This window comes from Cyanistes caeruleus, chromosome 3 (assembly GCF_971803275.1).
Source record: "Cyanistes caeruleus chromosome 3, bCyaCae1.hap1.1, whole genome shotgun sequence".
Taxonomy (NCBI): domain Eukaryota; kingdom Metazoa; phylum Chordata; class Aves; order Passeriformes; family Paridae; genus Cyanistes; species Cyanistes caeruleus.
In genome coordinates, this window is record NC_141703.1 from 31,752,182 (window position 1) to 31,767,743 (window position 15,562).

Genomic DNA, 15,562 nt, shown 5'->3' on the forward strand with positions numbered 1-15,562 from the left:
TCCTTTGGAAGCAGGTCCTGCATTTATGGAAAAGGTTTTTTGTTTTCATGCCTTAAAAAAAAAAATTTAAAAAATCACTGATATGGCTGGACTATGCAAACTATGTTCTTACAACTACACACAAGAGAGTAAGAAAATTCCACTACAAAACAACCCTCCAAACTAGGAAAGAATTTTTTTAACATAACGTGTTTTCCCGTGAAAATTAGTTGCTAGCCAACCTTCATCCAGAAAAACTGGACATCAGAAAAAAATTAATTCTCTCTTAATTTAGTGATAAAGAAACTTTGTTAAACAAGAGAAAATCACTGAGGTATTTATCATCTACCTTCACTTCCATAAACTTCTCTTATTCTTATGTTGTCTGTAGTTTTTTTCAGTCATTGGAAGGAAGGGGGAGGAATTCAAAGAAAGAAAAATTCAGATTTTTCAGATTTGTCTGGTTGTATTCATGGAGATTCAATTCATGTTTTGTCAACAGCTTCATACAATGGGCAGCTAAAACTAGAAAAACAAATCACATCCCATAGGCTAGAGTGTGATTAATGCAGCATTTGGAAAACAACTACGACAAATGTCAGGCCAAGACCATCTGGCTGTAGCTAAATCATGCAAGGACTTTCAGAAACACAGTTGGCTTTTCGGCACCTACTGTCTCTGGGATTAGCAGGCAGACTTGGGGCATGGCCATTTCTAAGAACTGTTAGAAGCTGTCTCCTAGCCTGAATGGAAGAGCGCTGCTATGGCCATGTGATTTGACATACAGGGAAACAACACATTTTTTTCTTCTTTTCTGTGCAAACATTCTTTTGGGCTAGAAGGTAGTACTGATTGGAAGAATAATTCTGGGATTTAGCCAGAGTATAGTGCCAATGGGTATTCTATAAATACCCAGGACATTTGTGAATGGGACCATCACTTTTCTACATGGAGTGGTCCATGACGTACCCTGCTCCTGTCTTAACACTCTGCCAGTCAAGAAGAATCTTTGGAGAAGGTAATAGTCATACAGACATGAGGTGGGAATTCTTTTTGTCTGTACAGAGATTTCTACACCACAGAAATAGGTATGTATTAGACAACCATCACAGATGTCTAAAAAAATCTGATAAATTACACCCACAAATGTTTAATTCTCTCCTGTAGCTGTAAACTTATCAGATTACTATCCTCCATGCAAGTATCAGTAATTAGGTAACTAAGATCCAATCCTTGCCAATATAGTCTCCACAGGACCCAAATGTGCAGTGAAAATTCCCACAGTCTGATTCAAATTAGTGCATAATCCACCACCAAAATACTGTGACCTCAACAGTGATGAGTATTTCATAGCACTTCCATCATGGAACTATTATTAGGTATGCTCAAAATTTCCCTTACATTGCTGGATTCCTCTTCAGTGATAAGCTTTTACATATCTGTACCCATGAATAATACTTTGTACTACCTCCAGCTGATTTTGTCCCACACTAGTGCAATTTATTGCCCTCTGCTATTCATGTTTTTGTCACCTTTTGTCTAGACTAAAACAATGCAATATTCCTGGGCAAGGTGCCATCCACATCGTAAGAAACTTGGACCTTATAGAGAATTCTGGAGGAAAATGCTTTTTCCAGAACATTCATGAAAACTTGTTTCCCACACCTAAAAATGTATTAAGTCTTGCACAGGGTTTCAGTTTTTATGTTAGAGCATGTAATAATTACTTCAATCCTGCATAAGGTCTGCATAAACCTCTGTGATAAAAATCATAATTAACACGTCCATGTCTGATGCAAAACAGAACTCCTCCTCATAATCATAAATCTCACCTTTCACATGGGGAATTCATACAGCTTTGTGGTATGAATTTCCAAGGAAAAAATTGAAAGTCCCACCACATGCTGCCTCAAATATGCCAAACTGAATACAACATAGCATATACCTTTAAAGTAGCTCCCAAACCCCCAAAATTGTGCACTGCATGCATATGGAGAGGAAGAAGGGGAAAGACCAATCTGCATGTCAGAGAACTCATGTGCATTGCTTAATGCACTCCCTGAGTGCAAGGAATGCACTAGATATGCAGAAAGATATGACAATGTCAAATGCAGCATAATAACACTCCCTGCAGAACAGAAAAAAATGGGATAATTTCTTGTAACTCTGAATAAATTTTAGGGAGAAGAGCTAATAAAGCAGCACAGAAAAAATTTATTGTGGCTATTCACAATCTGTTGGTTGAGTAACTAACAGATACACAGTAGTCCAAGATTATGCACAAAAAAATGCTTTAAAAGAAAATAAAAGTTCAAAAGTTAGGAAATTTCAGATCTCAATTTGCCAGTGTAGATATAAATCTCCTGCTCTGTGTGTGTGCATGGCTAAGCCCAAGAATATAGGGCCCCCAACTCATTTCAGTGGAAAACTTGTCAGAAAATCTTGCCATGGGAAAAAGTTTGTTACATCTTAGCCTTGTTCTTGGATATGGCTGAATGATGCTGTTTTAACTGAAATTTCTCTCCTAAGATTTATGCCTGAGGCAAACATCTGGCATGATGAATTTGAACCAAATAGTTAAAAGTTTTGTACAGCTATCCAAAACTGAAAACAAGATTTTATCATGAGCAGGGTCAAGCAACTGGAATGACAGGCACTGCTACCCCACCACAGCAGAATAACAAACTTGAGTCAAAGAGCTCAGAGTAAGGTTATTTCCATCCTTATAAATCTACTTTTACAGGGGAAAATGACCCATTATCTGCAGTTTATGCATCACGACCTATGTACAATAATTTTAAATTAATTTCTTCATATAAAGTGCTACTCAAAGTTTGATTTCAAGTAATAAAGCACTATGCATGAAAAAAACCAACTTGGATATGTGAAGATATAGTGTCATCTTTGAAACAGATCAAAAAAGGCAAATACATTTTACTTGATTTTCTAGCATATATGGCAGACTCAGATCACCCCCTAAGTGAAAGATTTTAGAATTTTCTATTCCATGAAATCTTCAACAAAATCTGAGGTGCAGAACAGGATTTAAGGGTTATCACGTATAAGTTTATCAGTTTCAGGCATCAGTTATAACATATGCAGAAATTCAGATACTATCGTATAAGACACAGAAAAGTGGCTGACAAATCATTTCCAAATAAGCACACAGCAATGAAATGTTGTTGATGCACACCCTAAAACCAGGAAGAGCTGTGATAGACGTTTTATCATATCTAAACAAGAAGGCTTCAGCAGTAGAATAGATAACAGATGGTTATAAAATGAAACTGCAGAACAGAGCTAACAAAATACTTGAATGAAGAACAGTATTTATTGTGTTCCTTACATTGACTATAGAGAACAAAAGAAATAGAAATTATCGTAATTTGTATAAAGAATTATAGAGAAAAACCTACTTTCCCTAGAGGGAAAAAAACCAAAGGAATAAAATGCTGTGTAAATATTCTGCATCAATTTTAAAATTCTATTGGTCAGAAATTTTATACTGACTGGAGTTACAATGAAGCCCAAACAAAGCCATAGGTGAAAAGAATGACTGAAAAAAACAATCCGTTTATGTATCTGACACTCTTGTTTCTAGTGACATTCACTCTGTATTCATTAACTTTTATATTGCAATATGAAATCATACGAGGAAAGTGTGTACAAACTTAGATTTCTGTTAAATTCACTACATCTGAAGAAAAAAAGATCTGAACATTCAATACTCAAACTCAAACACACAGGGGCCTGAGTTCAGCTGATATCATCTGATGATACCAAGCTCATACAAATACCTTTTCTGCACTGTTTTAATTGGCAATAACATCATTTTTGCGAGGAACAGAACACACTCTGTAATTAGTATAAACAAGCAAACAATCAATGGCAGAGAAGAAACAAAAACCTCACTTATAACACTACCCAACTAACACTAGTTTCTTGAAAAGGAGTGCCTTGAATTTAAGGTCTCAGTACTATTTTCAATTAGGAGGAAAAAAACCAACAATCCACTACTTCAAAATTTCTTTTTCTGATTAAAGATCTTGTCATCTTTCTAAAGCATGTTTTAGAGTTGCCAGTCTATTTTGATTGTTTATCTTATTCTGTATCTTATTTGTAAGCTGAAATTCTGTAGTGCTCTTTGAGAAAACTTCATAATCAGAGATATTTATGTGTTGTGTAGAATAAGAAACTTATTTTTTGCAAACACTAATATTGTAGCTATCAATGTTTTCCTGCATACAGAACATGATTTGAAGAGTTAAGATCTGTTCTTTCAAAAATTATGATAGTATGTTAGGGAAAAATAACACAAACTAGAAACATCATAAAATAGGAAATCACTTCATAATTTTAAAAGGATGAAGAAATAACACAGGGATGACAACTCTCACACTGCCTTGTGAAAAAGTTATTTTTTACTCTGTTAAGAGGCTGATACTTGTGGATATTCTCTCAACTGCAGTGTTCATAGAGCAAACATACCTGACAGACACTCTTCACACAGGAGCACTGAAAAGAATCTGACAAAGGTAACATAAAATATGCAATTCTATCAGATTATGTTTCTTGTTAATATGAAAATTGGCATCTTTGTCTGCATTTACTTCTCAGCACAAAAGGATAATCTCATTGCAGGTATTCAATAAGACACTAATCTGGCTGTATGCTTAAAAGCGTTATTTTACACTGTATACTTCAAACACACCAAACATGTGTGATACCAGCAGCACCATTCAATTTTCTTACATTAGCCATGCACTCAAGTGCTTTACTGTATCAGAAGCTAAAGCCAAAAGCTTTAAATGTCTTGACAACATACTGTAGATATTACAGAACACTCTGGAAAGATTGTCATTGCTAGCTGAACACAGCCATTGAATTACACTGATCTGAAAACAGCTGTCAAATTTCTTTTGTTTCCCTGTTTGATTTAAGATTACAGCAATTTTTATGACTACTTCAGTTTGCCCAAAGTACAACTGTCAGATAGAAAACGTGACCATGAGCTCACCGTTATCATCATGGGAATACTCTATCCCAGAAACAGTACATCTTCGGAAAACCATCTTATTTTCAGTAAGTGTCCCGGTCTTGTCTGAAAAGATAAACTGCACCTGACCCAAGTCTTCTGTGATATTTAAAGCTCGGCACTGCAGTTGAGAGTCTGTTTCTTCATCATATAAATCTTTATCTTGATGAATAAAGTATACTTGGCAGATCTTAACTATTTCAATAGATACATACAAAGAAATTGGAATCAGAACCTAGAATACACAAAAGGAAAGAGAATTAGGAGAAAACAGAAGTAAGGATGCAATGAATTATTATAGCTAGTTAACCTGGTACTAGACTGGAACATAAAGAGGCAATGCACTTTAAACATCTACTTTAAAGTTATTATTGTGTTTAAAGAGTTTATTTACTGTGTGAGATGAAGAAAATCTATGGTGAATTGTAGAACTGGAATGCATTATTATGTCTAGAAAACTGATTATCAAAACATGGACAGAAGCAAATATTTTTTAGGCTAATAAGCGGATCTTTAAACTAGCTGGGGAAGGAAAAGAAAAACAATCCCAACCCATACCAGACCATACAATCAGAATACTGTAGATGTGAAAAGGTTGAATAAATTTGTTCTGCATAAATAATAGACTGTTTACAAATTCACTTTGTATTCTTGAAGGAATACAAAAAACAAAATGAGAAATGTTAATCTCTCCATAGGAACATATCTTTGGCCTTAGCTTTTGTACTGCAAATTATTTGAATGAAGATCACATTTTTTAAGTGCTGAAGAAGACATGAAAAGGCTTTCAACTGTTTCTTGAGGATTGCCAAAACTACATAAAATACCTAATTTGTACCTGAGTTTTTCTCTGTAGATTTTTTTTTTTCAGGATAAAAATTCCTGACTGTATACATTGTTTAGTTTTCTGAATTAGGTACAAGGGAGAAATTATAGCATGTCTGTAAGTGGCAAATGTGGTCATTTAAACAAGAACTACAGTGATATGTAGGTGGTTAAGGAATTCTGTGGTGAATTTTCTTAACCAGTATCATAACCCAATCCCTCAGGGTAAAAATTATTTTTACAGTCTTTTTCACTCCCTTTTGTAAACAAGTTTCTGCCTTCAGCAAAGCAACCTCCTCCAGTGTCCCACTATGTGAACTTCCATTTATCCCAGTGACATGAATTTATTTTACCTCTCTGAATGTAACCACCTTCACCATTTCTCCCCAGGACGAAGAAACTTTTAACATAGTTTTTGTTACCTGGTTGACATATGGTTTTGCTAAGAGGAATATATCTGAAAAGCTATTAAAAAGTATAAAATTTATTATCATACCAGAACATTGTACCCAAAGTGGCATCCTCAGTCTTTGAGGCATTGCTCCACAGTGGGTAGACAGGAAAGTTTTCTGGTTCACGGGGCTGTTCCTCCCCAGGTGCAGGGTCCTGCACTTGCCTTTGTTGAATTTCAGGCAGTCCTCATCTAAGCATTTCTCCAACCTGCCAAGGTTCTTCTGAAGGGATGCACAGCCCTCTGGGGTGTTGGCCACTCCTCCCTGCTTGGTGTCAGTGAACTTGCTGAGGAGGCATCTGCCCCTTCATACAAGCTATTGGTGAATAACTTAAACAACACTGGGCCCAGTATTGAACCTTGGGGGACATCACTAGTGACAGGTCTCCAAATAGACCCTGTGCTACTGACTACAGCCCTCTGGAATCTTTTTAGTGCTTGATTAACTTCTTACATGCCTTAGTGGTAAAACGAGTACTACACATATTGCACATATACAACGTTATTGCAGCCAACCAGGAACAGAGGTGACAGCATGTACAACTTGATTACCTGGAACACTATGATCACTGTCAGAAATAAATACACTGAAGCTAAAACAGGTGACAAATATTTGCCATCGGGCCCTGGAACATCAAAAATTGGTTTCTTCTTCTCACCATATTGCCATACCCATAGACCATGACCTACAGAAGAATTGTAAGAGAGGAAAAAAGCAAATTAACTCCAAGGAAAAATGCTTATGATATGACTTTGTTCTTAAGAGTTATGTGGGAAAATGGTATTTGTTTTCAAATATTCTGCACGATTTCTGGAAAATGCCCCTGTGATTTTTTTTCTTCTTTGGGATTTGCGGTTTGAGAAAGGGCTTTGGCTGTTCTTAAGCCATGCAAGACTCATTTCACATAACTTTATCTAAATAAAGTGAGCTGGCTAGTCTAAATTAGGAGTTCAGACTGCTTCTGTAATCACCAAAGAAAACTACACTTCTTTAGAAAATGATTAATTTCAATGATATGCTGTGTGTTAAAATGAAAGAACTCCACTGACTGTACTAGATATATCACCAGTCAACTATCAGTCAACTAGCTTTAGAAGAGACTTTAATTTTACTGCGTGAATCATATTCACCACATGCACAGAACTAATGAAATAACAGTATTAACAAAGTTGGATACTCTGTTCCACATGGAAGCTGAGGAATGAAGAACAAAATAAATTCTAGGTCTTGCAAGAAATGTTTTTGTTTTTTTTTTTTTAATTGATTGTGCTGATAACTAAATAAAGATAAGGTTGTTATTGTTTTGGGAAAATGATGTTCCTGCTAAAGAGAAAGAACGTTGCCTTTTTAAGTACAGCACTAAGATTTAAATTCCCTAAGATGGTATGCCTGATGCTTTTAAGGCGTAAAAAGCAAGGAAGAATTCCTCCTCAACAAAAAGTATTCAAACCATCACTATATGTTGAAAATCAGAAAAAAGGAGAAAGGTCTACTTTAAAGTAATCTTCTGTAAACCACCTTTGACAAGATCCTTTACATCTTGATACATAAACCCAGTACTGAATGTGGTTGAAAATAAAAACACATTAAGTGAGCACAATATTTTGTCCCTATACTACCAATATGAGATCACATGCATGATGTCTTTATTGATGTATATATTTTTATTCCTGAGAGCAAAAATAGAAAGCTCCACACTGAGAATGACCTACATTAAGGTTTGTTTTATAAATAACCTTAGATTTTCAAAATAATTAAGTGTCATATGTCCAGTTATACTTTATTGACAGAAGGTGTGAAAATGGCCTGAATTCTAGAGAGCACCAGGCAACTCACAGGGCTCAAAGAGCCAATTTCTTTCCAGCTGTTTGTGGCTTGTCAGCACCTCGAGCAGCTTGCTCTGGCCCTCTGCTGGCGGCTTCCAGCCTCGTAGCAGATGGGACAGAAGGGAAGGCACACCCTGTCACCTACTGAGTGCCACCTCCTCCCGCTCACGTTCACACCTCTGGAGAGCCCCAGCTACAGCGAAGCCACTGCCAGGACACAGCCCGCTGCTGCTGCTGCTGCTCTGGGGACACCGCGGGGGCAGAGGCAGAGATGCAGGGAGTAGCTCCCTGCAATGAAGTAGCCTCACCACGACACTTCAGTCCTGAGGACTGGGCTCCTCAGCACTGAAACACTACAAAAGTGTGTCATGAACTCAGTGGAAACAAATAAGCTGGCTGATTCACAGCTGGAAATACTCATCTTTAAGCATTTAACAATACCTGGAAAAAGGCACAAAGAGACATTAATGTGGCATAAGATTGTTATTAAACTACACCACAGTTGTCAAGAAACATTCTGGTGTTTATGCTGTATGAGTCACATGCAAACATTGCACAACACACAAATATTAAGGATATGGAATTCACACACCATATATAAAAAATAATTTTTGGTGCCAAATGTAAAATTCAATTCTTTCTCACAAATTAACAGAAAAAAAGCCTGAAGAGACATAACCTGAACTGTGGCATTTCTTTAAACACTCCCAGAAGTCTGGAGAGTATTCTGCTTGGATTTATGCAGACTATTTATTATTTCTTCTATGTTAAAGCTGCAGCCTTAGGGACAGTGAGTCCATGTTGTACACTGTGCCCTCGATTTAATATGTAGTACTGGGGAATACCACTGTGCTGATTAAATTTATTCTCTGCTCATAAATTACTCTACTGACTGATTAACGACATGTTACACTCTACTATCTGTAATTTTGAGGGGACTACATATAAACTGGGGGCTTTTTAGGGCTTGACATTTTTGGATGCTATCAAGGGAAGTGTAATCTAAGCCTTCAGATCTCTGGTACTAATAGCATATATTTGATTGAGATTAAGAAGGTATTTAGCTCAGCTTGCGTATCAAGACATTTTGATTTTTGACAAAGTAAGCATGGAGAAAGCTTTATCGAGTTTATATTTTGGCAGACACATATGTTTTTGATAAAGCTAAGTGCGTGAATCCCAAGACAGTGCAGTACTTAAGTTTTTACTAGTGAAGAGCACTTACCAATGGCAGAAAACAGACACATGATTAGAAGTATGAGGACACACCAAAGGACATCGGCATTCATCTGTCTTTCAAGCTTACTGCGCTTGTAACGTGGCCCATTATTATTTAACAAAGCTTTGGTCTCATGCCCTGCAGAAAGAATTGCACCAAAGGTGTCGTCATATGGAACTTTGCTATTACTTTAAACAAACTGTAAAAAGGTGGTATGCCCCATAAAACAGAAAAACAGCTCTTACCTGCATAGATTACTATTCCTGCAACTTCTTCTGTGTTTCTAATGGTACATCCACGTAACAAAAGATTCTCTTTGAACAGTCCATCCTTTTTCCCGCTTTTATGAATACTACAGAAAATTTAAAAACAGAAAAAAACCCACAGCATGTCAAAACATTAAGCTTGTTAAATCATACTTGTAATGCAACAAGCCCACGAAACAAAGTTTAAGAATTTTTTTTGATTTGATGGCAAAATATTTCATTAGATCTTCCTCCTGGGAAGGTTCTCTGTTTGACTTTGAAAACTGAGATTACTTACCCAAGGATCCCCTACATGCAGCAGCCCCGCTGAAGCAGTACCAGTTGCTGTTGGATATACAAATGTCCTGGACAAATACTCATTAGAGATATGTGGGCCAAATCGACAGCATGTGTGCAGCCGAGCTAATGCTTAGAAAATGCACTGGACTTCCTGTGCATGTGTAAACTGACTGAGCAATCACAGTTAATCCAGTCCACCTAAAAGCAGCTGTGTAGTGGATATAATTAACCCACTATTCACATGTGCTTACTAAAGAAATCCTAGAAAGAGATATGATGAAATTGGGAAATGACTGTGTTTCAGAAGCAGTGATATTAAGGAAGATATGCCAGAGACAGGACACATCAGGTCAGCGAAAAGAAAACAAAAAATATCCCTTGTATTCATCAGTGAGAACAAGAGAAATTATTTTCAGAACTGTCTCACCAACTATCTAAGAATGGCCTGCACCCTGAGGGTTCTTGCTGACTACCAAAACACAGGAGAAAAATGGAATGAAGTCACATTTCTACTACAACTTATTATCTGCTGTGCATGGACTGACTGAAATTTCAGCTGACAGAGAAATACAGAAAATAGCCTTATGAAAATTAACAGGGAAATGCAAAACGATAAAAGCATTTTAAAAAATGGCATTAGAGTTTTCATTATGTAAAAAAGACAAACCAAATAATAATCTAAAACCACTTTCAAATGAATAGAATTTAATTTTATCAACATTAGTACCCCAATGCCTCAGAGAAGACTAAAGCAAGGCTGGATTGTTTAAATGTTGTCCTCACTTTCAGACCACCAAAACTATCACACTTCCAATATGGTGCACTAAAATTAACATTGTGCTGCTGCAACACCAAATTTTATGTCTACCTGGATTTAAGCACTTAAAATCTCTGTCCCCTGCAATCTGCAAACTGGCTTACAATTGTCCCTTTTATGTGAAGGTGGAGTTGTTTTTATTTGCTTCCTATTTTCTAAGCCTTCACATCTGGATTATATATTCATGTTTTTCCTTGTTAGAGTCTTATCTTTTTCTTAATGAGGATCAAAATTGTAATTTAAGTACATAATTCTAGGACCTCAGGCCTAGGAATTATGCCAAATACCCTGAGATTTGTAAGAAGAAAAGGTTCACGTTGGTGAGTTCTTTGTACTTCTCCCAGTCTAGTAGGACAACTTGCAGATTATTCTGTAATGCTGGTTATGCTACATAACCTCAATAGTCAATGCTTTTAGTGAGCAGAATATACCTGTGTATATATATATACACACACACACACACAAATACAGCCTTTTTTACTTCAGCACAATATATTATACCCACCCTCTGCTCAAAATATATATGTATATATTAAAAGTATTGGTGTTTTGACAAGTGTGCTAAGCTTTTCTCTGCAGGGATGAAGAAGAAGCATTAGGTTTGACTGCTGAGGTAGCAGCAGCAGTGATAACATCTGACTAGAGACCAGAAATGGCGAAAGAAAGAAGTAGATAACATCAAATTTGCAATTCTGATATGAAAGTCAAAGGTGGGGTTTTTTTTAGTCAGGAGAGAACTTCCCCTGCTCAGCCCATCCTCCCTGCCAGTCTCAGACAGAAGAAAAGAGCTTTTACTTCTGTTCTTTTCAGCAAACCTCCGTATCCCACTGTCTCACCTTCCGCCAAAGCAGCATCAGCTGGGGGCCTGCCCAACACCCCTCTGGCAGAATGTCAGTATGTGTCAATTTGTCTGCGCTAAAACCATGTGAGATAATTTCTTAATGATTCCATACTGCTGAAATAACACTGCTACCAGTATGCTATCATTCCTCTGATTTTTAAGGCTAAATTCTCCATTAGGCTTTCTTATAAATCATGAGAATGTTTGAATTTCCAATAAAATCTCCAAATGATAGTTATGATTCCTGTTAATAAATTGGACTTTTTAGAGATAAACCTACTTAAGTGGTACTTGCTCTGGCTTATAATTTTATAACCTTTGTTAATTTTTTTTACACTTCACAGTAACAGTGGGCTGTGCCAGGTATATTGCACATGGCAAACTTCATATATAATTACTTGTGTATTTGTTCTATAAAATTATCTATTTGTTCCTAGTATCTTGGCTTACAAAACAACTCCAAAACAATTGTGCAACATCTGAAGTTAACCCGTAGGTGTTAAAACCCCAATCTACTGCCCTCACCCACAGGCTGAGCCTTCTTACCACATCTCATCCTTACACGCATTTGGCACTGCTTATTACTTTTCTATATGCAAATGAAGTCAGAGAACTAAACTGTTGCTCACCAGACCTTTAGAAAACATGGATGAAATCAAAATCATGAAGGAAGAAGAAAGAAGCCGGCACAATCTTAGAAGAAAGAAGCCAGCAGAGGCTGGAGGAAACTCATCATTTGCCTCTTGTCTACAGTCACTCCCAGTGACTCAGTAACACAACATATACATAAAACAGCTGGGGACTGATGATAAAAGGAAAAAAAATTACAGACATAAAGGTCTGGATTAAAAAATAATGAAAACTAGAGTTAGATAAAACCGCTCACTTCGATAACAAACCTGCCAATTGTAAACTTTGGGTTGAGAGACAGCCTAGTTCCCATTTCTAGCTCTGCAGAGTTAGAAACCTTAAGCTTGTTACAAAGGCTGAACAGTCTGTTTTTCCCCTTTATGGATTCTGGCCAGTGTAAGATACAGGCAAAGAAGGAAAATTTTCTCTGTCATTCTTTAAAACAGTGTCTGGCTGAAGCCACTCAGATGCCTGGAATGCAAAGGCTTAGCCGTGAGGAAATGCACTGGCAAGTGCAGGTGCAATGCTCTTTTTCTCTGCAATTTCTCACATGGATGACACTGGTATCTTCACATTTAAAATACAAATGCACCACAAATTAGGAGAAGTGGGCAGATCATTTGCAGTTAACTACTGCTATGCTACAGCACTCTGAAAGTGTTTCTACACAAGAAAGCCTCTGGTTTAATACAGAAATGAAAAAATTACCCCATGGTAGCTCACTTCACCTTTCTACCGTGTTTTAACTTGTTACGTGTTTATCAGAATTAAATAACAAGGTAACCAATGGTAAGTGTTTTCAAAAGACAGTTTTTTCTTTCACTTTTTGGTTTATCAAGTGTCTTACAAAGGAAATGGTAGAGCTGCATTACTTTCCTAGGCTTGACACTCCCAAAGAAAATATTCAACAATATTAAACATGGTCTCAGTGAACATTATCAGTCAGAAACCTCCTGACTATCAACTGATAAAAATTAGTCTAGGTTGTTTTGGTTTTTTACTCCAGGAGCTGTTACTACAGCACATTAAAGAGACATCACTATAGATTTATAATTGTTTTTTTATTTAAAAAATTAACATGATTTATATTAATTTGGTTTTGTTTCAATATGACAACCCTTGAAATAGAAATACACATATGTATTTGTCTACTTCTTTTTCCAATTCCAAGCTATACTTATTTTGGTATGATCAGATAAAATTTTACATTCTTGTCTAAGAACAAAATTATTATATTCAGAAAGCTGCAAAGTCAGAATCCCAATTACTACTTCTCTTTTTCCCTTGCCCATATACACACAAAAAGGTACAAACAAGATTTTTAAAGAAAAGATTGCTATTTTTGGAACCTGGAATTGGATTTTTGAATGTTTGCCATGCATACTGTACATAATCTGGCTAGACACATATGGGCAGGGGGCATGTTAGGTTTTGTTCTTTTCTTCTTACAGAGAATATGTTTATAGAGGAAATAAAAATGAGGGAAAGTGCTTGGGTTATTTGGAAACTGCAAAAGAGAATTCAAGCAGGCCCCTGAATAGAACCGGTAATTCAGGTGCAGTAGTGTGCCTGCTACACTTTTTTAGATATAAGATAGGACTAGGCTCAACTCAATGCATTTTCCAGTATCTTTTTTTTTTTTTTTTTTTTAAATATGTGTCCTTTTATCCTGGCCTGCCTGTGCTACTTTGGCTACTTACAGTTATTTTGTTTCAGGAAAACTGGGGGAACATAATTTTTTACATGTTTATAGCATCCACACACAAATACTTCTATTTGCTGAAAGATTTGTCAGCACAGACATTAAAACCAAAGACCACATTTCATACAGGAAAAAGAAAACCTGAATCAAAACTGGAAACCTTCTAAGTGGTCAAAATGTCTAGAAAACTTTGGTAATAATGTTTCAGCACAGTTTTACATATGGATCTGTAGAAAATCTATTATTTCATGGGATTCCTATTTAAATATTTTGGTATTGTTTCCTTTCAGTCGAGCTATTATTGGCTGGTAGCTATCTGATCCATTATTTCAAGCAGCAAGCCCTGGTAAAACTTTGAACAAGAATTAAGATCTGAGTTTGACATGACAATGACATGTTTCAATGCAGATGTGCTAATTGCTATTCATCTTGTTAATGTATGATTTGAAATAGACTGATTCCGTTATACTAATAAAGGAACTCTAAAAAGTGGGGGGAAAAAGCTGTCTTCTATGGTAAATTAGGGGACTGTGAATTTATTTGTTGAGGGGTTGGTCCCCACTCTCTAGTTCTAAAGGCCTATGGTCCTTTAGCTGTAAATCACCTGATACTTTCTGCCAGATTCAAAATTTGTGTCAAAATATATTCACATCATTTGTGAAACTATAAAATATAAAGAAGGTTAAATATAATCAATACTAAACAGTAATCATCAAAACACAGTACCATGATTTCTGCTATGTAATTCAAATGGTTCTGTAACTAACATGCCACAGGCCTTTTCCACATGGAGTAAATAAGTAAATATAGAATGTAAGAAAAAATGTATGCATATTTTCTACATATTTTTTACAGTATTTTGCTCAATATTTTGGGGACTAAGATTCACACATAAAGTGTGCTAGAAAAGCTGCCAAACTTTCCATTTCCATATCTGGAAATGGCATGTCTGCAGCAGAGCAGGCTCTCTGTGACACACCCTCATGCAGTAATGTCTAATACTAAACTTTTTTCTTCACATGAACTGTAGGGCTTTGTGCTGCTAAATAAAGGAACACATTTTCCCACACTACAACTTGATGTATTTTCAAAGAAACTGTCCTGATTTACACCACTCGACAGTACGTCCTACACAATCTGTGACATCTGAGAGTAGTAACTGTGGTGGTAAATGGCATCACTATAAAAAAACTCCCTGAGCTCCAGCAATTTACCTCGTGACATTTACACAATTTAATACTGCTTATCACTCCTAACCAACACAGGTGGTAAATCATTGTATTTGAAACAGAATTAGTGTCAGTTTAACTCTCGTCATTAAAATTTGGACAAAAATTATGTATTCTGGGCTCTCACTCCCCACGAAGTTAGCAGACTGCAGAAAAGTAAGTCATGCAAGGGTGCATCTCCTAAGCCACCACAATCAACACACCTTTACACTACAGACCAGGCTACATAAGAAGAAAAATGCCTTGCAGATCCTAAAACATTTGTTTTTGAGAAGGACTGATTGGCCAGAGATGAGCACCCTGTTAATGTACTTCTGTTTGTTTAGAATTAAGTCAAGTGGGCATAGGTGATGTGGTAATACACAACTATACCCATTGTGTGAGCCAATCATTTCATTTTATCTGAATGAGAAGAAAGGAACAGGGCCATAGCTGGAGAAATCTCAGTTTTGCCTTCTGATT

At 36.4% G+C, this 15,562-nt stretch overlaps 1 protein-coding gene across 3 annotated transcripts in view; it reads right to left on the minus strand.

Annotated features, from left to right (window-relative positions):
• Positions 1 to 15,562, minus strand: part of ATP10A (ATPase phospholipid transporting 10A (putative)) — a 110,745-nt gene that overhangs the window by 33,418 nt on the left and 61,765 nt on the right. For all 3 annotated transcript variants that reach the window (XM_086880595.1, XM_023948707.2, XM_086880594.1), the window contains 4 exons: positions 9,582 to 9,688; positions 9,343 to 9,474; positions 6,843 to 6,976; positions 4,997 to 5,249 (listed from right to left, as the gene is read on the minus strand). In XM_086880595.1, coding sequence (XP_086736721.1) covers positions 4,997 to 5,249; positions 6,843 to 6,976; positions 9,343 to 9,406 — 451 coding nt within the window. In that variant the 5' untranslated portion in view covers positions 9,407 to 9,474; positions 9,582 to 9,688. The remainder of the gene's footprint in view (positions 1 to 4,996; positions 5,250 to 6,842; positions 6,977 to 9,342; positions 9,475 to 9,581; positions 9,689 to 15,562) is intronic.